General features: G+C 47.5%; 1 protein-coding gene across 1 annotated transcript in view; it reads left to right on the top strand.

The window, feature by feature from the left end:
* The first annotated feature begins 566 nt into the window (after positions 1 to 566).
* Positions 567 to 25,909, top strand: part of PARD6G (par-6 family cell polarity regulator gamma) — a 46,982-nt gene continuing 21,639 nt past the window's right edge. Inside the window, exons 1-2 of the mRNA XM_032183068.1 lie at positions 567 to 687; positions 8,449 to 8,671. Of these exons, the coding sequence (XP_032038959.1) occupies positions 616 to 687; positions 8,449 to 8,671 (295 nt within the window). The 5' untranslated portion in view covers positions 567 to 615. The remainder of the gene's footprint in view (positions 688 to 8,448; positions 8,672 to 25,909) is intronic.

Raw genomic sequence — 25,909 nt, 5'->3', positions numbered from 1 at the left:
CCCCTCAGCTCTTGGGGTCCTGCTTTGGGAAATGGGTCTGTATTCTGTATGAACCCAGCACGGCTTGTATGTCATCATTAGTATTTGTGTTTTTTTTGGTTCACATTTTGCGATTCCCCCTGTGGTCACAGACAGCTGGGTAGGAAAGGGGTTTGTTAATACGGATGGGATGGCGGCGGAGCTTTTGCACTCTCAGGAAGGAGCACGAGATAGCCAAACATGCTTAATAACCACCAGATTCACTTCAAATAAGATTACAATTTATTGAAAAAAATGTACGAAACTTTGATTTTATTTATCGAAACTATACAAAGTCCAACCCCAGGACGACGGCGCTCGCCCCCCCCCCGCGGCTGCCATTTTGAGGGGGGCACAGCCACTGAGGGGCTCGGGGGCGGGGCTAAGACGAGAAGGGGGCGTGGCTTAGCGGCGAACGGGCGTGGTTTGGAGGCGGTGGGCGTGGCCTGGCCGCAAAAGGGGGCGTGGCCTGTGGGCGTCCCCGCCGCCCGCCCCGCCGTTGTCCGCCGGCCGCGCGCGCGGGGCGGGAGGGCTCGGGGCTGGCAGCGGCGGCGGCCCCGGGAGGCGATCCTGCGGGGCGGCCGCGGCGTCGGGAAGATGAACCGGAGCTTCAACAAGTCCCAGACTCTGCGCTACCTGGAGTGCAGCGCCGTGGAAGTGAAGAGCAAGGTGAGCAGCGGCGGCAGCGGGGACCGGAGCGGAGCGGAGCGGGCGGGCGCCACACCACCACCACCGCCGCTCGATCTTTTGTTTCACCGCCCGCACCCCCAGCGCTCGGCGTGCCCGGGCGGTCGGGAAAGCGCCCCCCGCGCTGCCTCGGGGAAAAACCCCAAGTGTGGCCGGCTTGGGGGGGGGAAGGGGGCGCCTGCAGCTTCTGGGGAGCCCCCACGGGTGGCACTGGGGTCCTGTGCCCCGAGCTGGGAGCGAGTTTTTAAGCGGAGGGTGGGCTCCAGGTGTGGGGAGGGCTGGTTTTGGGGGGTTAAAGGGGTTTAGGGGAAAGCTGGTGGTAAGGGGCCGTGCGAGGGCATCGTGCCCTGGTGGGGCTGGTGACCCTACAGCCACCTCGTCCCGCACCGGTGGTCTTGGAGCCAGCCTCTGGAAACAGCGACAGATTGGATGGACCTGGAGAAACGAGCAGGGAAAATGAAATAAAATAATATCAAATAAAATAAAACCGAAATCAGCAATAAACCCAGCGAACTGTCGTGCTGCTGTCGGTATCCAGCCCCCCCAGCCCTGGGCTGCGCTGTTTGGTAAGCGCCAGGCCTGTCCCAGCCTGCCCCAGAACGAGAAAGTTGAGTCCCAGAGCTCGCCTGGGCACCCACCCGCCGCCAAGCCCGGCCCCACAGCCCTGCTGGGCAGCCCACGGGGACGAGGGATTGGGGTCTGGGGTCTCTGGACTCCCCCCCGGCATGGAGGAGCCCCTCAAGGTGAGAGGGTGCTGCTGTGGAGCAGCCCCTTCCCTCCTGCACAGGCATAAGGGAACCCCGTGCAAAATTATCAGTGGGCAGTCAGGTGGGTGATGGCCTGAAAATGTGATTTTTTTAATCATTTAGATGTTTTTGACGGGATTGCCCATTTTACCGTAGCCGGGTGGTTCCCCCGTAAGGGTAAGCAGCCAGGCAGCTGGTGCAGCGCGTTGGTCACCAGGCAGATGTGGCGCCTCTTAAAAACTGGCCGAACTTTTTCCAGGCTCGTTGAGGATTAGCTGTACCTGGATTTTATTTCTCTCCTCTGGAGGAAAGTTCTTAAAAGTGCCCTCAGTTACAGGAAGGAGAGAGGCTGTGAGGTTCTCAGTACCAGCCTGGATGAGGCACTTCTTTGGCAGTCCCCGGTAGCCTTAAATCTCGTGATTTCTGATGCGTGTCAGGGGATTACTTGAAAACGTAAATGAATACAAAGGGAAGGAGCATCCTGGCAGCCAGCTCTGATTTATCAGCATCTTTCTTGCACGGTGTGAGCTTCGTGTGTGATGGGATTACAGCTGGTGCAAATGGACTTGTACCTCTCTTGGACCGAGCCTCACCCATCACTCCAGCTGGGCATGGGGCCCTAAAGGATGTGGCTGCTCCCAATACCTCTGTCCATAGCTATTTTGATGCCTTGTGATTCTCCCAGCGGGAGCATTCGGAGTGATGGATTCCCTGGCTCCAAATCTTTGCCAAAAGACTAGTTTTGTGGCTCTCCGTAGTGCTTCTTGGTGTATGCCAGGTCAGCTTTTTCCTCTGGGCAAATGGAAGGTGCTTCCCAAGTCTCCTGCTCATTGTGCTGCAGTCGGTGCTGAAGGTGAAGTTGGAGCACGAGCCCTCTGCGTGCATTTGTTCTCAAGCATGGCAGTAATTGTAATTGCAATAGTCTTCTGCTTGAAGCAGTCATCTTCCTCCAGGCTCTGTGCTTTCTCCCTGCCTGTCTCCTCCCCTGAAAGCCGGCCTTATAATCAAAACACTTAAGAGCTTATTGCTGGATGGGAGAGCGGAAGGAGAAAGAGAAACCTGCTTAGAAATTGGCACATGTCATAGGAAAATAATAATTGAATCGTAATTATATCTTATCCCTTTTCTCTTCCCGAGTCTTTCTCAATAGAGTGAATTAGAAGCTCGGTCGTTATCTAGGTGTTGTCTGCATAGCTCAGAATAAATGTTTCAGCCCATTTAGGCAGGATCTGAAGGCACATTATCTCGCTGGCGTAGAACAACTGTGTATTCTCATGTGCCTAGTGCTCCGTGGCTCCCTTCCCCAGCCTGGTGACAAGAGGAGCGAGTGTCTGTTCCCTTTGAAGAAATTACCTCTAATCTCTGAAAAAGGTTTCCAGATGACTCCTTCTCTCCTCTTTGCTGAGATCTCCAGAGCAAGCAGTGTGCGGGGATTTTTGTTTGTTTTACTAAGAATCTGGCATGCTGGCAGGAGATTGCAGCCCTATTTTCATCTTCTCTCTCTAGCTCTGCAGAGAGGTTGAAGGCCCCTCTCTCCATGAGTAACCTTCCAGAAGAACAAAAACTTACAAAATGAAAATTACTGTATGTTAATGCTGAGGCTTCCCCTTTAATTAGCTCCATGCAGTCAATTTTACCTCACCCTCCTCCGATCAAGTGAAAAATAGAGAGATGATTTTCTCAATTGCACATGTAGCTTTTCGAATAGGAGGGTAGCTGTCAGCTGAAGTGTACACTTCTTTTCCAGTCACTTGGATGCTCTGGAGTGGTAGAGGTATGAGATTCCCTCAGGCCTTTAAATGGTAGCTCTCTGACTTGGTTGTGGGGGAGTTTTTGCATTTTAAAGCTGACAGTGTTATGTTTCTGGCTTAAAAGCAGTGCAACATTATTTTTTTTTTCCTTCTCCTACATTATTCCCTGTAAGGTGTATATACCAGCAAGAATTAACTTTCAGATTTTCAAAAGGACTCTTGGTTGCCTCCAAAAATCGTCCTTTAAAAAAAACCCCACTTGCTTAGTTGCTAACCCTTCTTCAAGAATGAAAACTTTCAGTAGTGGCTGAGGATTATAAAAGCACAGCTACCTGACTCAAGTGCAATTTTGGATACTCGGTGGTAGATTGTGGCATTTCTGCCATATTAATAGTGTCATATTTTCTTGTATTAACAACTGCTTTACAAGTTAACAATGTGACTAACATCCTTCTACTATAAACAAACCCATTAAGATAAATACATCCAGTTAACTATAACCATATTTCTTGTGCTCTCTCCTCCCATCCTGTTTCTTCCCTGTTCCAGTAAGTGGTGGTGTTCAGCTGAATGCTGCTACTGGATTTTGAATAAACTTTTGGTCATATTCCCATGCGTACAGGATATAGATGTGACAGTGGTGTGGTCCTTGAAGACAGAGGGCATGCTTGGGGTCAGCTGTGCCCTGTGCTTTTAGAAGTGCCTAGCAGATAAAATGGTGTCTTTTGGGCCTCGGACACGTGTGTGAGTCAGGCGATGCTTCAGCAAGTCTCTTCCCACCTGCTGGGTTGGAGTAACAGCCAAACACCTTGTGGGTGCCTTGTCTGGTGTGCAGCTCGTCATGCTTCGTATCAGAAGGTTAAAAATAGCTGTTTTAACCTGAAATGCCCTTTTTTTTCCCCTCCAGAAGTTACTGATGCAGTTCAGATAACCTTAGCGATGTTGCACATACACGTAACGCTGCAGCTCTTACCTTGAAATGTGTGACACCAAGCGGTGTTTTACCTTTACCATTAATGGTAAGAGCAAACTTGCCTTTACCAGTCCCCTGCAAAGCGTTTATAAAGCTCTGCTTCTCCTCTGCCTGGTGTTAACCAAGTGAGAGAGGTCTACAGATCATCTTTTCCAGCCTCTTGTACTTTGTGTGATTTCACTCTAACCCTGAAAGTCATGCAGGCCTTCTGCAGTTCAAGAAATGTTTTCCATGTGTTGCACTCTTCAGAACTGTTTTGACGTCCTCTAGGTTTAAAAAGATGTCGTCTATTTAAGTTTCTAAGCAGTACTTTAGTTTCTTCCAAGTTCGGATCATGCTTGCCATACCTAGAACACCAGGAAAATAACTGCAGAGAAAAGCCCTGTGATCGGCTGATGGTAACCGCTGGTGTTGAGCTTCAAAACACAGATTGTATGCAAACCAAATGTGGCACAGACTGAGAAAACCACAGTGCTTCCCCTCGCAAATGAAGGCAGTATGCCATAGCAATATCGGCTTGAGTCACTCGGGATTTTTGCAAAAAGTGTCAGGAGGAAGATGTCGGGCTGTAAACATTAACCTCTTAAGAGGTCTTGTGCTTGCTCCGTTCTCTCTTCTGATGGATCCCACCTCCAGCTTCTCACCCTTGCTTTCATAGCCACTCTTATCCTAATGGCTCGGGAGTTTATGACCTGCTCGAAACTTCACCCAACAAGTCTGTCTTTCGGAGTTGGCTTCCGAATTTGAGCCCGGGCACACTGAAACAGCCCTAAAGGGCACTGAGCAAGGGGCCTTTAATTTGCTGAGGTGCCCTGTGAAGCTGAAAAGCTGCTTACAGGCGGAGCCAGAAAGGAATGTCTCCTCTCTGAGGTTAAAATACCTGCGGAGGCTCTGTGGGTCCGGCAGGCTGCTGGGCCAGGCTGCTGGAGTTCTTCAGGGGGCAATGAATAGTGCTGTCCCCAGTAGTCCCTTGTCACGCCTCTGTAAGAAGCTTTGTGGGTGCTTAATCGGGGCTCTTGGTAGCTGAGAAGCACTTCCATGGACAGATTGCTCGTCCCTAATTACATTTACGATGCAGGCCAGAAGTTGAGGATGAAACCTGCCTTCTGAGCCATTCCCTGCCTCTAAGGGCCACCCAGCCTGGGGCCATCCCTCTCCTTTCCTTCCCGGCTCCCGGTCCCTGTCAGGGCTCCAGAGCCAGCTGCTGTGGGACTGGGAGCAGCACGAAGGAGAGCTGGGGGAGACATGGAGAGGGGAGAAAGGGAACAGCAGGGTACAGACAGAGGTGTGGCAGCAGAGCCCGAGTCCCAGCTGAAAACACCCGGCACAAATCCATTTACCTCGTGTCTGCTCCTTCTCACCCTGATCAGGTCTGCCTCAGTCTGAGGAGCTCGCAGGTAGGCAGAAATTACAGTCTGCGAGGCTAAGAGTGTTTGTTTTTCTTTCTGTCCCCGATACTCCATGGGAGAAGTAGGTGGCTAATGTAATTCGTGTTTATTGCTAAATGTTGCCCTTTGATGTCTTATTACAATAGCCTAAACTCGACTCCAGCAATGAGCTAGAGGGATGGCACCTCCTGAACATAGCATTTCTGTTTTCCACCCTGTAAAATTCGTGAAACTTAACCTTTTTCAAAAAGAATAAAAGGTCTGTTTTGCTGGCAGAGACCTCTTCCCTTTCATTTCTACAGAACAGCAGCCCTCCAGGTAAACAAACCTCAAAATCCTGCTCCCTCCTCTCCCCCATGCTCTCTTCGGCCCTCCCTGCTGCACCCAGAATTTCGTTCTGAATTTCTTTTCCCTTCAGTCATGCTGAGCTCTGTCAGACTAAATTCTCTTTAAGTTCCCTCGGACCCTCCTGTCCTCTGACTCCTGCAATAAGGGGGTGCCGTATTTGCGTTAGGTAAATAGGTCGGAGTGATTTACTTCATGATGGAGAGCTAATCTGCTTGTTAAAGCTGTTGGTTTGTCAGGCAGCGTAACACGGTATTGTTCTGGCAGAGGCTGCTGGCAGACACCAGTCCTTGTGTCTCTGCCTTTCGAGTGATACACGAAGGATGAACTTTGTTTGTGGCTCAGGAAAGCAGACGGTCGTCTTGGCTGTCTTGGCAGAGCCCTCATTGAATGTGTAGTTTCTGGAAGACCCGTGGCGGGGGTTATCTTGAAATCCCGGCTGAATACAATGCAGAGCACCCGGTCCTGAGCTGTGTGGCACTGCGAAACCTATTATCACCGCAGTACTCGCTATCAGCCTCATTAGGGAGGATGAATGAACAGTCAGGGCTGAAGCATTTTGTTCCTCTTCTGAAAAGCCCCACTGACAATGGCTGCTGCCTGTGTATATGCCCAGGGTAAACTCATCAGCTACACCACGACTGCAGCAGGACTAACCTTTAAACAACACAGCATCAGCTGCGCTATCTGCCAAAATCCCTTTTGAAGGGGCTCTGTGTTCTCCTACAAACGAGCATTTACCAGGGCACATAGCCTGGCACGATGCCATGGTGCCTAAAGGAACCCCACGCTCCTGCCGGGCAGGTGAAGCCTCCAGAGATCTCGCTCCTGCCTCTTGGGTTTGCCATGTAGGTGCTATGCTTGTCACGGGAAGATGGCTTCTTCTCTTTTGAATCCATGAGAAAGAAAGCTTTAAGATATTTCTGTTTGAAAACTACGTCAGCTTTCTGTTGGTTTAAAAAGTTGTTGCTTGGATTTTCTTTTGGAGAGGAGCAGGGGGTGGAGGACAAAGAGGGACTGTTTCTCCTCCATTGGAACCAGCTGTGGGTTGCTCAGCTTTTGTGCCTTTGGATGGGCATCCTGAATTGAAATCCAAACTGGAACCAGCCGTCAGTATCACAAACAAGTGGCATAGTTTGCCTAAACAGGCTTTCGGATGATCACAACTAGGCTTTGATGCCAAAGAGTGGGATTTTCATAACTGCGGAAATAATTTGAGAACATGCTTGCACCCAAAGCTGGTAGGGCTTTGCTTTTTTTTTTTTTTTTTCTGCTCGAAGATGATCCTGGTGATGATTCAGGCTTTTGTTAGTCTCAGCAGAAGAGTGGCTTGCATTTGTAAGTTGATTTAACAACTGCAAACCTCTAAGCGAGTTACTCACAATTTTGAGGAAAAACTTATCTACAGAAAAGTCTCAGTTTTCTTTAACTGTTTTTGTTTGTTTTCTCTGTGGTTTCTTGCCCTGATACTGACTGACTTTGCAGATGAGAACTTCCACGAGGTCCTATCACAACCTGCCTTGTTTGTGGATTTACGGATATGGTTCTTTGGGAGTGAGTTAGCGTGATGTAGAGCTTCAGCTGGTTAGTACTAGTAGATTACTAGTACTAAACCATCTAAGCTCTGGAAAGAAATGTACCAGAGCAAATGTACCTTCTGCCTGATTTCTCTTAGATGCCTAAAAAAAAGTTGAATGAAGTTTCACTTCATTCATTCCCATGGTTGGAGAATCTCATTGTTTCCTCCTGCTCTTAATGGCCTGCTTGGTTTCTGATAGCAGAGATAAAGCGAACTGGAGTCTTTTCTGCAATCAGTTCCTGACTTAAATACATGAAGTTATTTTAAATAAAACATTTTCAATTATCTTGTGCCACCACCCTCTTTTTTTTTTTTTTAACAGTCACTCATGAAGCTTCAGGAATAACAGCTGGTGCAGTGGCAGAAGGTTTAAACCTGTAAAAACTCATTTAAAATAAGAACTTCCCTCGTCCTACATGGATACCAGGAAATTGTGGGGGCATGGAGAGGGAGTGTAACTTGCTAATAGCAGCCTGTGCGCTCGCATACCACACTTCTTTAAAGGTCTTGTGGTTGGGATCCCGGTGGTATTGATAGAAAACGTGTAAAGAATTCTTATTAAGGTTGTTTGAATAGCTGAGTAATTTCTTTTGAAAGCAGTAGGGTGAACACTTCTGCTTCAAAGAGTGGTTCTGTGGATGCCCGAGATGATGGTAGTGAATGATGGAGCTTCAAAGCTAAATCCTGCAAATCCTCTGGGATGGCAACTTAAAAGGAAGCATATGCTTTAAATATTAAGGTGGCACATGGGAGCATACCTGTTGTCAAGCAGGGTGGTGTCTTGGTAGCCATGGTTTTATTCTAATGGGAGGACTTTAAAGGGTATTTGTAGACTTGAAGGCACTGACATGTGGCTGTATTTCTCATAGAAAGAGATGTGTACCACGATCAAGTGTCAAACTAGAGCTCTGGGCTGTGAAGACGTGTGATAGCAGACACTCTTTGTTGTTTTCTCTTGCAGTTTGGGGCAGAGTTCAGAAGGTTCTCCCTGGACCGCTACAAGCCGGGAAAGTTTGAAGACTTCTATAAACTAATTCTCCACATTCACCACATTGCCAACCTGGAAGTGATGATCGGATATGCTGACGTGCATGGAGACCTCCTCCCCATTAACAACGATGACAACTTCTTCAAGGCCGTTTCAAGTGCCCATCCACTGCTCAGGGTTTTTATACAAAGGCAAGGTAAGACACAAAATTAATTTCAGTGCCTTGGCCAGTGCTGGGACAAGGTGAAGAGCGGATCTGTGGCCTTTATTTAAAGGCTGAGATGACACAAGAGGAATGTGGGACCCCTTCCACTTCTCAGGGTCGCAGGCTGTTCTTTCGGACACCTCATTACAAGCATGTAAAATGGCATGACTTTAGGGCAAGCAGGGGTATGGCATTGCTGCCTGTCAGGCATTTGAGGGATAGCGTGCTGCGTGTCATCCATTATAATCAGTGTCACATCTAAATCATTCATGGCTGTATAGCATGTGAATGCACACAGATCTGTTGTTATTTAAAAAAAAAAAAAAAAGTTATGTCACAAATGAATTCTTGTTTGATTCTGACCTGGCAGACAGCTGATAATTTCTCTTCTGTCCTTAAATAAAGGAGTGCTGATTCTTCCCTTTTTGAAATCATCAGCCAAGTGTTGGGCAGAATTGCCTGAATGTCAAGGTGACTTCAGATTTGAGCGGCTGCGTTGTTCTTGTCAAGCTTTTATTGCAGATATCTGGAAGTAGACCCTGCCTTCCCCCTAAAGGCTGTGTCTGACAGTTGCTTCAGACGAGGGTTGCTTTTTATAACGAGTTGTCTTCCTGCAGAACTCCTTCAGTCCCAGAGGAAGCCGGCGCTGTGTTAACACTGCCTCCACAGTGTGTGCAGTCAGGTAGCGATTTATAGCACAGGGTTTGGAATTAAAATCTGGTCAGTGGCAGAGTCAGAAACGAGACTTGATCTGTGGTTTTGAACAGTCATGTAGCTTTTTGGGGCTGGGCTCGTTGCTGTGTGCGTTTTTGTATTGACGGGGATTTAGCAAGAGGCTCCAGCCTGCTCCCTGATAGGAGCTGGTGTAGCCTGTGGTTTGCTTGTATGTCATCAGATACAGGCAGAGCTGTGTGGCCCTCCCCATCCAGAACATGTCTGCCTCTTTCTTTTGGATGAAAATAAATGCTCGAGGAGGCAGTGGAGAAGAGGATCCAGACCAGTTTCTTTTGTTTGTGTGTCTGTCAGATGAGTGGGAACGTCTCCTGAAAGAGGACTTGGGTTGGTAGCTCTCCTTTCTGGTGCAGGAAACACCGAGCTGGATGACAAGTCCTATTACATCTCCTTCCTGCAACGCCTGTTAGGGCTTGTGAGTGTTCGTGGTGGGTCAGGTCATGAGAAATTGCTTGCATGACTGTCATGCCTGCATCAGCTCAAGTTTATTCATGTGTCTCTGGATCAGTCCTGTTCCAAACACGGCAGTCCTTGCTCCGAGCAGACCGCTGGAAGCCTTGAGTATCCCTAGTGGCACTGGGAGAGGAATTGCCACCAAACTGCTGGACACACAAGCAGGCAAGTAAGAGAATACTGTTGGCTCCCTGTGGGGAAGATGCTCCCTCCTCTTCTTCAGCAGGAAATTGTATGCTAGTCAGGGAGGTTTGTAACTTGTAACCTTAATGGAAAAGGCGCCTTTAACACAGGACTCCTGTGGCTAATGCTTGTGGATGCTTCCAAACCACCTCGTACATTTCCTTTTATGAGAAGAGACTTGGAGGAATTGTTCCCTTCAAAAATAGCAGGAGTTCCTGAAATTTTATCAAATCTTGTTTGTTTTTCCCTCCTTTGCTCCACCATAACCCCCCCTGCACACACAAACACAGTTTTCCCTTTCTTCAGACCGAGGTGCTGGTCCTTCTGCTGGAGAAGGAGGGGAGCAGCCCCTTTCCCAGCGAGCAGGAAACCATTGTGCCATCCTGGGGAATGCGGTGTGTCCGCTGTGCTTCGGCTCACACCCTCAACTCGGGCTGTGGAGGCGGGAAATTAAGTCAACAGGGATGCCAGTAAAACATGAGGCCGGTCCTCCGACTTCAGTGGAGGCTGCAGGGCACGGGCTGTGCGGCTCGCTGGGCCGTGGATCGCTGCTCTTCCGTAGGAGAAGTCCTCGGGGGTGGCTGCCAGAGGCTGTTCCCGCAGTGCTGTTGAGCAGGGAGGAAACAGGGCAGAAGCGTGTGGACGTGGAACAACTGAGTAGCCCAAGTTGAGGTCCTTTTCTAGCCGAGCGGGCTGTTTATCAGCTGCGTGATTAGTCATTTGGGCTGTTCTCACAGCTTATAGCTGGGCTATCCTTTCTCTTGTCGAGGGGGTTATATAATGATGATAAACCCGCTTAACTGTTTGTTACCAGGGGGACAGAACTGGGGACAATAATCAGGCAACAACTCGCTAGTTTGATTTGTTTTATTTTATTTTAAATCTGAGCTTAGTCTTGCACTTAAATTCAAAAGCACTTCCCTCATTTGTCCTGAGGCTAGCCATGTGCCTGTGAGGCTGGTGTCTAGGTATGGAATAGCTGTCTTAATCTATGTCCTTGTTTTTTTATTATTTTTTTTTCCCACACCTGAGCCCCCAAATTTTCAGGATCACAGTAGCTGTTCTCTCTTCCTGGCAGGGAAATGTCTGTGCTTATAAGCCAGCCTTTTTATTAAGAACTGGCTTTGCTGTTCCCAGTGTGCCTGCGACAATCACTGCAGATGCTTTTTGGGGTCTTGAGGTCTCTGGGACATCTGACGGTTACATTTGAGCGCGCTCAGCTGTGTCAAGTTTTTATAGCTGGTAGTGATCCATCCGCACAAAGTATGTGTTGCTCTTCCTTCCCCCTCCCCTCCGACACCAAATTACAATGCAGATAAAAATCCTAATTAGACAAGCAGGCTACAAAAAGAAAAACAAGCCAGTTTTCTTTCGACTTGCTTTCCCAGGCTACAGCATGGGCTGTGTCCTCAGCTGTTGTAAACTGATGTGGCTCTTGACTTCATTAGCACAATAGCGATTTATATCAGCTGATGCTTCCAGCCCAAGAATTTACTCACTTGGCTGTGACTGGTGTCAAACATACCCAGAACCCTGCGTGGAAGATGCCTGCTGCTGGGGAAAGGACGGATGCACCAGCGACCTCAGAACAATGCGAGGAATTATGGATGTGTTTGACTTGCTCCACAATAACTGAGCTCTTGTACTCTGGCCAAGACCTGCATGAAGGAAAGGCTTATCTGTTGATGCAGTTCTTCATCAGTGTTGCAAGACTTCGTTTGTTCTGTGTCTGTTTTAAACTACAGCTCGTGAGAGACACAGTATTTAATACAGCAAAAATTAAAAGTATAAGCTGTGTATTCAAGTAGAAACGAACTAAAAAAACCAAATGGGTCAGTATTACATAGTGTGACTGCATTACATTTTTTCTTCTATGATTAAATGGAATGACATTACTATCAAATCTTGTTTTAATGCCTGTCTCCTGGAGGCAGGGTGTGTTCAAACCAGGCTGTTTTGGGGGCTCTGAAACAGAAGGGAGTGACCAACAGCAGAAGCATTATGACTCCTTCATCGTAAACCTGCCTGAAATGACTCCTCAGGCTTTGCAAGCAGATCATCAGGATTTAAGTGAAGGTCTACGAGACAACAGATCCCAGATTTCCCCTCTTTTGCTTGAGATACCAGCTATGGTGTGCTTAACCTAGTGAGGTTAGGAGCTCCGGGAGGTGTTGTGTGTAAGGACTGAGATGGTGCTTGTGGCTGCTGCATGCGTACAGCTGCTGATAATCTGAATCAGCAGGCGTATTGCTGTGGTTCTTAAGCAACTTCCATAAACACAACAGTAAACTATGGGTGTTGGGGAGCTTAATTAAGCCTAAAACAGAATCCAGATCAAACTCACGCTCTTTCCATTAATACAATTAATTTTAAAGCTTCCTAAAGGTTTGAATGGTTATGTAAGTATCCTACAGGTAGGGAAGAGGTGGAGTGCTGGAGTGTCAGATGCTGGAGCTGTATTTCTGCATGTTTTCAAATATCAGGCTTCCTACGGGAACAGAAAAGAAAAAGAAAGCCCTAAGAAGCTGAAGAGCATTTGAACAGAGCAACTAAACCTAAAACACTCTATAAAGCTAACCAGAACAAGGCCTAACATAATAATTTAGTTAATGCCACAAATGAACTGCAGCTGTTAATTGAGGTGGCCTGAAGCTAGAGGAGGCTGGTGTCTTGTAGTACCTTTATTGTCTTGTATTTTGCAGTCTGGAAAACTGATAGTGTGTAAAAAGCCATTAAGTCCCATCTTCAGAGACTCACTATTAAGTGTCTGCTCTTCTGTAGTTATATTTTAATAGCCTATTACTGTAACAGTAAACCAGCACATCGAACACCAGACCTTGCTTTTCTCCTGGAGTGGTTAGCGCTGCTGTCTACCATCAGTTCTCACTTAAAGCTCAGTCCAAAATCAACAGGGAGAAATGTGCGCTGACCAGGCTGCCTTTTGGATCTGGCCTTGAATTTGGCTCGTTTTAATGAGTTTGGAAAAAGCTAATTTTCCTCTGCAGCGTGCAGTGACTGATGTGTTTAAACTGCTGTGCCATGCAGCAGAAAGTTTCTTCTCTGTGTGCAGAAGCAGATAAATAGCTCTGCAGTTTTTGTTTTTATTTTTATTTTTTTTTACCTGGCAAAGTTCTGTTCTGCTTGAGGTACCCACATCTGTGCTTAGCTGTCTTGTTTTAGAAAATCGTAGCAATCACAGCTATGAGTTTTAAAATAAAAATGTGCTAATGGGAATCGTGCCCAGGTTTGACTGCAAAACTGATGGTGGGTTGTTTTATTGTCTTTCATACTCTAAGCAGATAATCCTCAGGAATGGTGGTTGGCTGTCTAACCACATGTGTTAAACATGAGAACTGGCTTTGAGGCAGCAACTAAAATTAAACCTATTTTCAGCTATCTAAAACCCTTAACTCTCGGCTTAGGCTTCCAGAGGAAAAGCTGAAGTCTTCCACGTCTTTTTGGTTCTTCAGTAACCTTCCTGTTTATTTTACAGCACAGGCGTTAACTTTATCACCTCGAAAGGCTGTCCTGAACAAGAGCAGGGTGGTTTTACTGCTCTCAGAGGCACCTGATATATTAAATGATAAAGCAGGTAGCAGCTCATGTGGAGGGGAATCCTGAACTGCTTCTGGTCTTGCTCTTGGTTGGGCTGCGCAGATTTTCAAAATGTTCTTCTGCACATTGGAGGGAATAAAATTAAAGGTAAGGGTGCAGAGAAGGTGGCTTGAGACTTACATGCCCTTGTAAAAGAGGAGGGAGGAGAAGCCACTGCTGTAGCACTTGGTGCAGTTCATTGATGAAACAGAAGATGCAGCTCTGCTGCTCTCCAAACTGTCCTAGGGCTGCCACCGTGTCTCCTCTACCCTGGCTTGGGTGTGACCCAGTGTCTGAGCTCTCTGAGAGAGCTCTTTGGCAGAAAACCAGTTGTTCTTGTGAGGCACCAGCGTGGGATGGGCAGGACGGCCGATTGAAGTTGCCATGAAGCCTCAGCTTCCTGGGAGGAAGCAGTTAGCAGCAGCGTTGCCTGTTTCCAAAGTCTGCAAGCACTGTAAAAGGAGGAAAAAGCTTCTTGCCTCAGCTTTGACGAGATTAGGGAAGGGTGGTAGATTTCATGCTAATATAATAGGAATTGCTGCTGGGCTTAAACCCTTTCATGATTTTTCTCAGAAACATCTCTGTGTTTGAGCTGGAGGGGTCTTTGCTTGTTAAGCCAAGTAATCTTTGTCCCACTCGAGTCCTTTGATATCTGAAGATAAGTAAAATGCAGCTGTTTGTTTCACTGAAGTCTGGCAACAAATTACTGGAGCTCCATTGCCCCACCTTTCATGTGCAAATGATGAGACCGGGTAATCTTTCAACTACTTTATTAAGCATCTTTGAAAGCATTACGTTTTATCTGGCTTGTCAGACATAAACACAAAACAGCCCTGGATTTTGTTTTTGGCATGGTTAGCAATACCTGGTGGCTGAGCAGAGCCAGCACAAGGCTCCTTGAAAACTCCCTTTTTGGAGTACGTGGATATTTGGTTTTCATCTGCAGCCAGAAGAGGTGGTGAGCAAGAATTGTAGGTGATAGGCGAGGAGAGCACGTGGAAATTGTGTTGCCTGCAAATTGGGTTTCTAGAGTAAATCTGAAACTTGTTTTACAGTAAAGGTTTCACTGGGCGCTGTATAAATGTTGGTAGCTGCACTGTACGCTAGGGATGGAGCAAAAGCCTTGTGAAAATGCTGCTGTGCTGTAACTGGCAGAAAAAACTTGTGGCACTTCTGTATTAAAGCTACATGGGGCTTGCTTTTAGTTGCAAAGTTTAGTAGCTTGATAATGAAAGCATATTAATAATAAAAATTATACTTTAACTGCTACAGCTGATTGCGTTTAAATTGCGTTTAGCTGGCACCGGCACCACAAGCTCAGCTGAAGTTAGGCTGAAGGAACTCATTTACGGGGGAAGCTCGTGCAGCCTTTAATAAGAAACTCTACTCAGCTCCATGCTTGGCTTTTGCTGGTGAGCCGCGTGAGAACAAGTAAATAACCAGTCTTTTCTTTCATTCCTCAGTGCCGTGCGTGTTGTCTTACAGTTGCAGATTGCTGCTGTGACAGTGCTTAGAAAAACAAGACAGAAGGACTCCCCCAGTTATTCCCAATGATGTCTACACAAAGATATTCTCCAGGAAAATTATCGTCTTGTTTGTACTGTTATAATCTTGTTTTCTTCCTTGGTCTGGCCCTTTTAATTTAAGATAGAGAATCTGCTCCAACAGGTGGCTTGACCATACAAAAACATCGGAGAGGAAGGCTTGTCAGACGATCCTCTCTCGGTGAGGTCTGTACGAGGGAATTTTCCACTATTTATATTTCCCTACCTTAGCAGTCAAAATACAAGATTCTGCTTCCTGCACATGGCTCAGGTTTTTTCCTGTCCTGCCTAGCTGTCATTTCCGTTCCCAAATGATGGAAACAAGTACGGCAGCGTGCGGATAATGATGAAAGGCACTTGCCAATCTCCTCTTGACACAGGCGGTGGAGTTCACCTGAAGAGACCTCGCACGCTCAAAGCAGCTTTCATGTGGCGAGGGAGGATAGATAGCACAATGCAGATGCTTATGTTACCTCGGGATTCAGGCCGCTGGGAAGAGGCTTTCTGTTGAGTTTCTGAAGTGCTCTAAAGGGCTTCTGACAACTTAACGTGTGGGTGCACTCCTGCACCGCAAGCAAGTGTGCGGTATTGGATGCTTCTGCGAGCTGTTCGTAGTAGGCATCGAAAAGCTAACTTACCTAATTGAAAATATAACTCTAAAAACCTCAAAAATACATGCTTTTTAAAAGTGAAAGCTCCTCTTTTGTCTTCTCACTGTCTGTGGTGTTAGGATTGCGCTTCCCCAATGTGACTGTCAGCTTTAATAAATCTGTACCAGAACTCAGGATATTCAGTTCCAAGGGGAAAAGTGGTGTGGGGACAGCTGAAAGACCTCTTTCTTGAGCCTGTCCCTAACGAAGAGCTGCTTGGATCTTATTTTTTCCTCTGTGCTATGTTTAGAGTAGCAAAGAATCCCAGAGGAATACTGAGGAAACTATTAACCTAGAAAACTTCACTGTTCTTGCTCTTCAGTCCCCTGCTATATCCTAACACCAAGTAACCTCTAAAAGCTTCACATGAACAACTTCCACACCACTCCTCTCCTCCTCCTTTCTCCCTCCTTCATTTTCCTGTATTTTTTCTGTCTCTCTGGTTTCTCCCCCTTACTGTTTTTTTTTTTCTTTTTCAGCTCTCTGCTTTCTGCTCCTTATCTTAGTTTTGAATTACTCTGCAAGGCCAGTGTGTTTGTGGGGTGAAAACACACAGGTGCTGGTGCCTGGTATTCCAAGCATTAGAAGAAAGCTTGGAGAGTGTTAGTAGCAGTGGAGCAGCAGTGACAGAGCAGGTAAGGAAATAAGAATTAGTGAGGAAAAACCGCCCGCAGTCAGGGTCTTAAATGAATTTATTCTCTGCTTGTGCCTTTGGATTAGAAATAATAGAGAAGTTGGGGATTTAAAAATAAGCAGCGTGAGACTTTGAAGGAGAACACTTATCTACATTTATTTCACTAATGAATAAGAAACTCTGTAGTGCCTGGTCACTGTGAAAATTGGAGGGCTAGTGGAAGGCAGTGTCCGAGCACGAAGAAGTCGTGGAAGGTCTCCAGCAGCTGCAGGCTCTGAGGCTGAGTTTCTGCCTCCTCCTCCACTGCAGGTGGCTACGGCTGCTTCTACTGAAGTGGAGGTACCAGGATTTGAGAAGGCTTAAACCTGTTTTAGTCCTCCACAGGTACCAGGGAGGTGTGATGAGAGGAGGTCTGTCACTTCTGACATCTCGTTGAACGCTGATGACAGCCGGTCTGGGTTGTGCCTTAGTAGAGAGTGGAGCTAAAGGTGTATATACACAGAATATCAGCAGGAGATGTGACAGTCTTGTTATGCTCGCATTATTTTTGCTCGCTTAAAAGTGCACTGGGAACGTGTGCAATGTAATCATTGATTTTCCGTACCCACCTCTGGCTGAGTATTAGAGAGGAGAGGGTAGCTTACAAGGAGCCAACTTAACATTTGTGCATCAAGCCCTTGGGACGTGCTCTCTCCTCAAGCTCGAATCATCTTTACAGCTACAGAGGACCTCTTTATGGTGGATTTGACCTCTCAGAAAATGTGAGATTCTTGTTTCCAGTGTTAAACTAATCTGGATCCTTCAGTGCTGTGGCTGAAAGGCTGCTTCTTCATCCGCTAGGTTGCTTCACGAGGGAGTAACTTTTCCATGTGGGTAACCACATCGTGTCTTCTTTTATCGGGCTGTTGTACCTCAAAGGTTGTGTCCTAAGGGTTCCCCCTAGATAATAACCGAGGCGCAAAGAGTGCTGATGACCTGCTAGCGAGCCTTGCATTTGCAAGGGTAACTGAGCTAACGCTGGTCATGATTTCCATTAGGTCTGCCTAACGCCTCTTCTTGTGTAAATAGGACAAGCCCGGGGGGCGCATCAGGTTCTTCTTTGTTTTAGTTGACTTCAGTAGTGGTGTGGCGGGTGCCTTTGTGACCTCTCGGAGGTATCTGGCCTTGCACTGGGCCATCATTACGAAAAAACAGGAAACTTTGTGTTTAGCTTCACTCTTCTGTCCAGGTCTCGTGTCTTCTGCTGTTGAAAGCAAAGGTATATGAGAGTATTGAGAAACTTCCCCTTCCCCGTTTTTTGGCTGATCTCAAAAAACAGAGGGGCTTCAGAGGTTATGTGACAGCATTACCTGGCAGCTCTGGTCACACCATGGAGTTTGGGACCTTAACTTTTCTTGCATTAAACCTGTCGGTTACAGGGATCTGTTCCTGGCATGCCCCATCTGGAGTGGAAATTCAAGCAGCTTGTGTGTTGAAGGCCTTGCATGCTGCCTTCACTGTACCTCAGAGGCATGCAGTGTAATGAAGAAATGCAGTAACTGGGGTGTTATCCAGGTTCTCTGCTAGATCTCTGCTGTCCCTGTGCTGCAGAGCACTCTGAGGTGGCTTGCCATGTCATCCAGAGGGGGATGGAGAGCAGAGGGGGAGCACTGAGAGAAGCCTTGGCTGGATATCCATGGTGGCTTAGCATATGCTGCTGTGGGCACTGTGGTTTGGCAGCGCCCAAAAACCCACGTCCCCTCCCCGAAATGTTCCCAGAAGCAGCTGGCCACAGGAGCCAGCTCCCGGACTGCAGATCACAGGAAACAGCTTGCTGCGACAGCCGCGTCTTCCTTTGCTCAGATGACCCTCAGCAAGGGTCCGAGCCACCTGCATCATCGCTGGGAAGTGTGTGGTGTTGGCAAGCACCAGGAGGGATGTTGCTGGTGCACACAGAGACCTGTCTAACCGTGGGCTTCCACCAGCATCCAGCCCCAGACAACGCCAAGAGATGGTATTTGAGCATCCCTGAAACCAATTTTCCAGCCCTCCCTCTGGCTGCCTGGAGTAAAGCCGTGCAGCAACATCTTCCTGAGTGTGTGGGTTGGGATTTTTGTTTGTGTTGCCTTTTGTTTTCCTGTTTTGTTGTTTTTTTTTTTTTTCTTTTCCCAGCGCCGTAGCTCGGTCGGTCCGTGGCGGCTGTGTCCCACACCCTGCTTCTCACGCGGTGCGTCCCGGGTTCCCAGGGCCGTGTTGCATCACGAGGAAGTGCCGGAGCAGCAGCGCGGTGTGGGTGCCTTTCTGCCCCGATGGGTGTCACACAGTGCGTGGGTAGCACGCTCCCTCCGGAGTCCTGTCGGTCTGGTTTATGGGCGGGGGTGCTTATCTTGGAGGATCGCAGTTACCAGCTCCATCGGTCTTCAGAAGTGGTGCTGCCTCTGCCCCAGCCTTCCCGTCGGCTCCACGTGGACGTCCCAGGAGAGCTGAAGCAGAGGTGTGAAGGAGGTGCTCCTACATGTGCATTGGCAACCAGGTGTCCCTGCCTCGCAGACCTCCTGGCACTCCAGAGGCTGCCTGCGTTGGCAATGAGTGTTGCTGGAGAGCTGCTTGTGCGTAGAAATAACTAGGGGAAGTTGCATCCCTGCTGAGGAGGACTCACAGCGGCAGGGAATGCTGTTAGAGGTATTTCTGGAGGTGTTCACACTGCCCAGAGTGTCGTGGATATTGGTCCATGCGTGAAGGAATCCCTCTCCTCTCAGACGTGGTGCCTGTCTACAGTGCGTGCAGATAGCTCTGCGAGCTGGCCCGATGTACAGCTGCCAGAAGTGGCACATGTGGTTCAGAGCAGCAGGGAGGAAGAGTTCAGGAGGTCTTGTCACCATGCAGCTGTTAACTCACACTTAAAAAATGGGCTCAGTAAGGACTTCAGTTCCAAATTCACACGCTCTGTGTTATCTAGCTTCCTAGATCTTTTGCCACAATACGTATTTTATATGGTTAAAACATGAATAATTTTAAACCAAAGGTGTGAGTCTGATGATTACCAAGTTCCCAGTTCATACAAGTGGTGTGTGTGCCTGCCACTGGTGGCACAGTCACTCCTGTGTAACGTAGTCACCTCCGTGATAATGCATGTGAGCTTTTGTGATGTGCAGACTTCTGCCTTCCCAACAACACGAGGCTGGTAGGCTTTTTTTGGTAGGCTTTTTTTTTTTTCTTTCTTTTTTTTCCCTATTTTCTGTCTTGTGGTGGGCAAGTTACATGCCTAACTTCTTACCATCCCACTCAAAGGTAGGTGAACAACTTCCACACTGGCCTGATAAACTGTTCTTTGTGATATTTTGGGGTCTTAAAGACACTTCAGATCCAATGAGTCTCCTTATCCATTAAAATTGGGGTGCCGAGTTCAATCCAAACCTTATAAAAACCCCAAGGAGCAGAATAGTTCTGCCAGCTTTATTTGAAGGATTCTGTGTGCATCTCTCTGGAAATCTTCATTCATCTAAAAACAAAACAAACAAAAACCACCCCGTTTTTTTTGCACGTTCACTAGCTTCTGCTGGGAGGTGAGATACCAGCACCTCAAATAACAACCCTGGCCTTAAGCAAGCATTTCCTAATGAAGTTGCTTGACTCACCAGCTAGTGGGAATAGCAGCCTAGCTCTACTTTACTTGCAGGGAAAGGGTTCCCTGGGAGAGACTTTACAAAGGCTTAACGAAATTCTCTGGATTTTCACTAGTCTGCATTTTTCTCCGGTGGCTGGGATGTAATGTGCTGGTAAATTGGGTAAACTCGGGGCTTGAGGTCCCCTCCTAAAGTGCTCTGTGCAGCTCTGTGGTCCTTCCTCAGAAAGGGGAGAGAGACCTTATATTGGAGTGCTGCCACCGTGTCTGCTGAATCATGACCATGAAAACCGCTGAAGGGGGTCTGTGCTAAATAACAGGTGTTGTCTGCCAATGGTTATTTTTGGTGGTTTCAATTACAATCCTCCTTTCTCCAGCGACCGCACTGGTGTTTGTGTAAGTGGATGCTGAATTGCAACAGCGAAGCCACTGAGTACCTAAGCCAAATCCGAAGAAGAGTGGACACGTTTGCAGCAATGTGCCTGTTCTTCTCAGCTCCTCCAGCCTGTGACCCTGAACCTCTTCCTTGTATAAACATGGATGTAAGCAGTCAGGATATTTTTGTTTAGGAGCAACATCAGGAGGTTTAACTGGGAAGAGGCAGCGCAGAGGATGGAGCAGTGGTTAGGCTTTTGAGTCTTTGTCTCAGTGGGAAAGTATGAATGCATTTAATACTGAATTTGCACTCTTGACTGGCTGGGACCCAGCCCTGACCACAGCGCCTGCTGATGCTGCAGGGATTGCTTTGGCATTTAGCATCTGGACGAAGGGAAAGCACTTTGGGGAGCTTATTAGTAGGCTGAGAGGAGCAACTGTGACTTCTTTTTTTTTTGCATCCTTTCACTCTTACCCTTTTTTTTCCCTCCCCTTTCAGCAAACTCGATGTTTAGACGTCTTGTGAATGAATGGCGGAAAGTCTTTGACTTCTGTTTTGAGGGGAAGCCAGGAGTGACTAACATTCCTTAATCTGATTTTATTGCACATTCTTGTCTTGGATATGTTTTCTCTTTCCCTCAACCAAAAGAAGAAAACAATTCCTGATGCAAGTGGTTTCTAAGCTCTGTCTTCCTGTAGCTCCACATGTGGCTTTCTGTATCCATTTGGGAACTGACTTTGTGTATTGTTTAGTTTTCGTGCAGAAGATCCGTCTCCAAATTCTGACTTGAATAAAAGCAGGAGGGAGTTCAGATGCTGAAGTCCATGATGCCAGCTGTGGCAGACAGCAGATAAACGCTGCTCCGTTCATTAGCATTCTAGAAATACCTGACTTGTCTGTTTCCTGATTAGGAGGTCTCTAGACAAATGCTCGTGTTTTTCTTTTTTTTTTTTTTTTTTTTTTCCTTTTTTTCTTTTCCACAGGAAATAAAGTGTTCAGAACTTCTCTGGAAAAAATTAGGGATGCCTTTCCATCGACATAACTGTGGCGTTCCTTCATTTGCACGTGTTGCCGGCCCCGGTTTGGTAGGGACCTCTCTGCATGCTGGTAGAACATCTGGCACAGAAACAAAGTGCCCTAGTTCCCCCCCCGTGCCCCCAATAACTCTCGTTTCTGCCTCTTCCTTTAATCGACAGATGTAGGAGATGGGTTTGACAGGAGTTGAGTTGAAAATGGTTTTAAGGGGAGTGGGGCTAGTCTCATGAAACTTGATCAAAGCCTGCTATTATCACTGAAAGATGGGTGCTGTTATTGATGCTTGTTTGTAGCTCGTGAAGTCTTAGGTGCTTGTACAGCTTCATTTTGTAGGCAGATGGCTTTTAGGTAAAATAATGACTTCTCAGTGTGCTCTCCTGAAGTGAAACACCGCTTCCTTCCTTCCCCCCCCACCCCACCAAAGTAAAGCTTAAAGTCTTCAGTGACCAGGAGTGTTCGATTCCACCAAAGACAAAATGTATCCTGTTTGTTTAATAAATAATCAGCTGGCTTTGATTTTTTTTTTGGCTTAATTTAGTCCCAGTGCCTGGGGGCGGATAGATGGGAATGCAGCCTTGGGGGTGGAGACTTTCAAGGAAAAATTCAAGGAGTAGAAAATTAAAGTAGCAGGGGATGTATCCTTCAGCCAGGCTCTGGGAGACAGCCTTGTGGCACGTGTTGTTGCTCGTAGCTTCAAAGACCAACACAGTGATTCCCGAGAAGCTATAACGTAGTTAACATGCTCCCCGTTAGGTCCAGCTTCACTTGCTCTATTTAGCTCTGGCAATGCTGTACGCTTTTATTCACAAAGGCCTTGTTTCTACAGCCTGTGGTTGACTGCTGATGTGGGCCTGCAAGCCTTCCAGGTCTCCCAGTTACCAAGGAAAATCTGAGACCTGAAAACCCGAGCGGAGTATCTGCGGGCCTAGCTGCACAGATCCTGGTACAGGCAATTGCATTTTGGCTCCCTCTGTGCTCTCTTGGCAGGACATGAACCACTTTTGCTCCAGAAGCCACATAGTTGTGTTAGCGTGGTGCCAAGCTCGGATTCCTGTGCCTGGTGTCTGCAGCAGGGTGGGCGCGTCTGCAGTGGATGGGATAGCCCTGGGCCTTGGCGCTCCAGGGGTAAGCTAACAGAGCTCTGTGTGTGTATAAATATTTTATTTATATATATATAGAGATAGATTTTTTTTTTTTTTTTCCCTATGCTATGCCCTTTTTTGGGGGAGGAAGCGGAAGAGGGGAATTACATGGGGCTCCACCAGATACTCATAGATACTATAAGCAGGTACTCACTGTGTACTACACCTAAATTTCTTTGAATTAGGTACTATTAATGGTTCTTTAGCGGTGTTAATACACACATCTGTGCACCACACAGGGTCACCAAGTGACAGCTAGCAAATGCATGCCCTCCAGGGTCACTTTTCTGACCACCTGGGGACAATGGTACAGGTAGTTGCCATCAGCCTTGAGACATGTCAGAAGAACATCAGCGACTGGGGTGAAGGAGGGAGGAGGTGAAATGCCAGTGTGTTGAGGTAAATCTGCCTCTGAAAAGGAAGAAAAGTTACTTGCTGAAGCTTTTCTACTTCAGTTTTCTACAGCAGTTCTTTGCCTGGAAATGCCTTGCGCTTCGCTGTTGCGCTATGGCCCATAAGCCTTTGAATTACAGTATGCATGCTAATAAGAATTTATTGTTTTTGTGGCCTTGAAATGAACAAAAACACTCCCACTCAGTATTAGCAGTCAGAGGGAAAGCACACAGTTCCCCTTGTGCCTTGTTCTCCCCTTTCCCAGCCACTCTTCTGTGCTGTGAGGGGTTGCTGCAGGTCGGCCATGTTGTGCTTTGTGCCAGGAGCATGGCCCCTGCCTGCCTTCATGCCACCCAAGGTGGACTTAAGGAAAACTGGGGAGGATATGCATGTGGGAGAGTGAAGGTGTATGGGTCTGTTAAGCTGAGACAGCAAATGAAAGTCTCGGGAGTGTTTTGACTAATGCTCACAGCTCTTAGAGGCATATAAAAGCAGAGGGGAGGGAAGGGGGAGGAATTTGCATTCTCTGCCAAAGTTTCCCACAAGTCGCATCCCTTTTTGAAAGGGAGTTTACAATGAAGGGCCAAACTGTACTTTTAGACCCTGAGTACTTTTACACCATCTCCGTGTGGTGTCGTCTTCTTCCCTTACCTCTGAGCCTCTGTATTGAGGGGCAGGCTGCTGCTGTGAGAGCTGCTGCTTGGCTCAGTGGTTTTGGTCCTGCGTTATCACCGACGGACCTAGAGAACATCTCAGGAAAAAAGTGCTGCAAAGACTGACGTGGTGGGGTGCATTCATCAATAAAATCAGCACGTGGGCGTCTGAAAAGCAATCTGGCACAGGGGAGCCTCTGTTCAGTGTGTTGTGTCCTGACCCTTTGTCTCAGGAAAGAGAGGCTTGGAAAAGTCCAGAGGTGAGCAGCGAGAGGAAGAGGCTTATGAAACTTTTCCTCTGTATTTTTCCCCATGTGAAATGGACAAATCGAGGCAGGAAGAAAGGTCTGACGCTGTTGTGGGATATAAGCACTGGGAGTTGTTAGATAATGTTTGTCCTTGTGCCTTGGTTTGGGTCAGGAGGGCACTCGTGAAGTGTCAGAGCACTCAAGCCGGATTCCTTCTGCAGAAAACCAGAAGCTCCTTACCCAAAGCCCACCCAACGTGCTCGTGTGAAGCAAAAACCTTGCCAGCTTTTAGTCTGATTGTCGACACCCTTGGTACCATTGCCTTACAGAGAGCCCTGCTGGGTTGGCCCAGCTGGGGCCACCTCCAGCGTGGTGGTGCAGCAGGACAGACTGCCCCGTGATGGCAAACCTCAGCCCTCCGTGGCTGCAGGCACCGCGTGCTTTCCAGTGGAGACGTGTGGCAGACTTTCACGCTCTCTGACAGCAGGTTTGATGATATACGTATGTGTATTTTTAAATAGCTGCCTTTCACGCTGTCATGGAAGGTTGCCAGGAGCCCTTTTCTCATTGTCTCGCTGCTCTCCCTTCCCGGGAGATAATTGGTTTGTGTCTCACCATGGAGGATTGCACTAAATGGTCTCTTGAGGTCCATGCATATCAAACTCCTGTACAAGTGGTACGTGGTAAGAGGCTTCCTCAGCTGTTCTGTGCTCCCGCAGAGTTATGTAGGAATGCTTGCACACCTTTCACAATAAGCGTATGCTTTTGCTGCAGTCTTAGAGTGTTTTGCCCAGATCTAAGTGCTTTGAAGGGTATGTAAGAAAAAATTAAATGTCAAGTGGAGAGGAGGGATGGGAAAGTGGCTTGCTTTTTTCCAGAAATGGGTAAGAGAGGGTAGTGTGAGGAAGACTGGAGCCACCAGAAGCGAAATGCTAGCTTTCCTCACGGGCAGTGCTTCCTTTATGTCGGTGAGGTGCAGGAGAAATTTGTGGGGTATGTCCTGTGTATGCTGAAGTTTGCCAGTTTCTGGCTGAGCACATTTCTTACCTGTATGCGAGCAGGTGAAGCAAAATAACAGGACAGCTTCTTTGTCCTCTATTTGGTCCCACTGGCAGTTTTTGTTCCCAAACAGCCCAGTTTCAATATACAGCAGAGCTCCCATGGTGAAGTCTGCTGTGTTCTTGGAGGCAGATCTCCTGACCCTTTGCCCTCCATGTGTCTGGGTGACTTTGTTTTCAAACATGCTTGATCTAAGTATGTGTGTTATTCTGGCCCTCTGAAGTCCAAATCTACTGTTTGCCTCATGTAACAAATGAATGGCAAGTTGGAAAATGCAAGTAAACTTGTGCAGTGCTGTTGCCCTTGGATTATGAACTCCCAGATACAGTTCCCCAACGCCAACCATGTAAGTATTTGCTTGCAACCCCAAAGCTGTAAATCCCTTTTTTCCCACGTTTTTTAAGAGATGGGAAGAAAGGAGAGTGTATTACTTCCTCTCCTCCCCACCCACCCATGTTTGAAATTTCCGAAGATGGGAGAGGAGGGAGTGTTTTTGACTTCTGTGAACAGTCAATACATAAAACCTTATCCAAACTAAGGGTGCAGTGTCGTAAATGGCTCTCATCTCTCATACGCTCATAAGACTGCGTGCTTGGCTTTCTTGGCAAGCTCAGGAAGCAGTTTTGATTATTAACCAGCCATTAATTATCCGTGTCCTTGTGGCTGGGATGCGCGGGCATTCCTGACATAGGAGAGAGCAGCACATTACAGGCTCGCTGGCAGTCCTGTTCTGCAGCTCCAAGGTGGATGTGTCCGTGCTCCTTCAGCCCTTGGGCACATTGGTGACGTGGTACAGTCACACAGCTCGGTGCCATGTTTTGTCACAGGGCTCTCCCATTACTGAATTATTTTCTTATTAACTTATTTTCTTTTATCTCACCTCTTCCTAGGGGTCTTGCTGCTTGCAGTGGTGGTTGGCCGTCCTCTGC

Source organism: Aythya fuligula, chromosome 2, assembly GCF_009819795.1.
Source record: "Aythya fuligula isolate bAytFul2 chromosome 2, bAytFul2.pri, whole genome shotgun sequence".
In the NCBI taxonomy this organism is placed as follows: domain Eukaryota; kingdom Metazoa; phylum Chordata; class Aves; order Anseriformes; family Anatidae; genus Aythya; species Aythya fuligula.
This window is presented reverse-complemented; position numbering and strand designations above follow the sequence as displayed.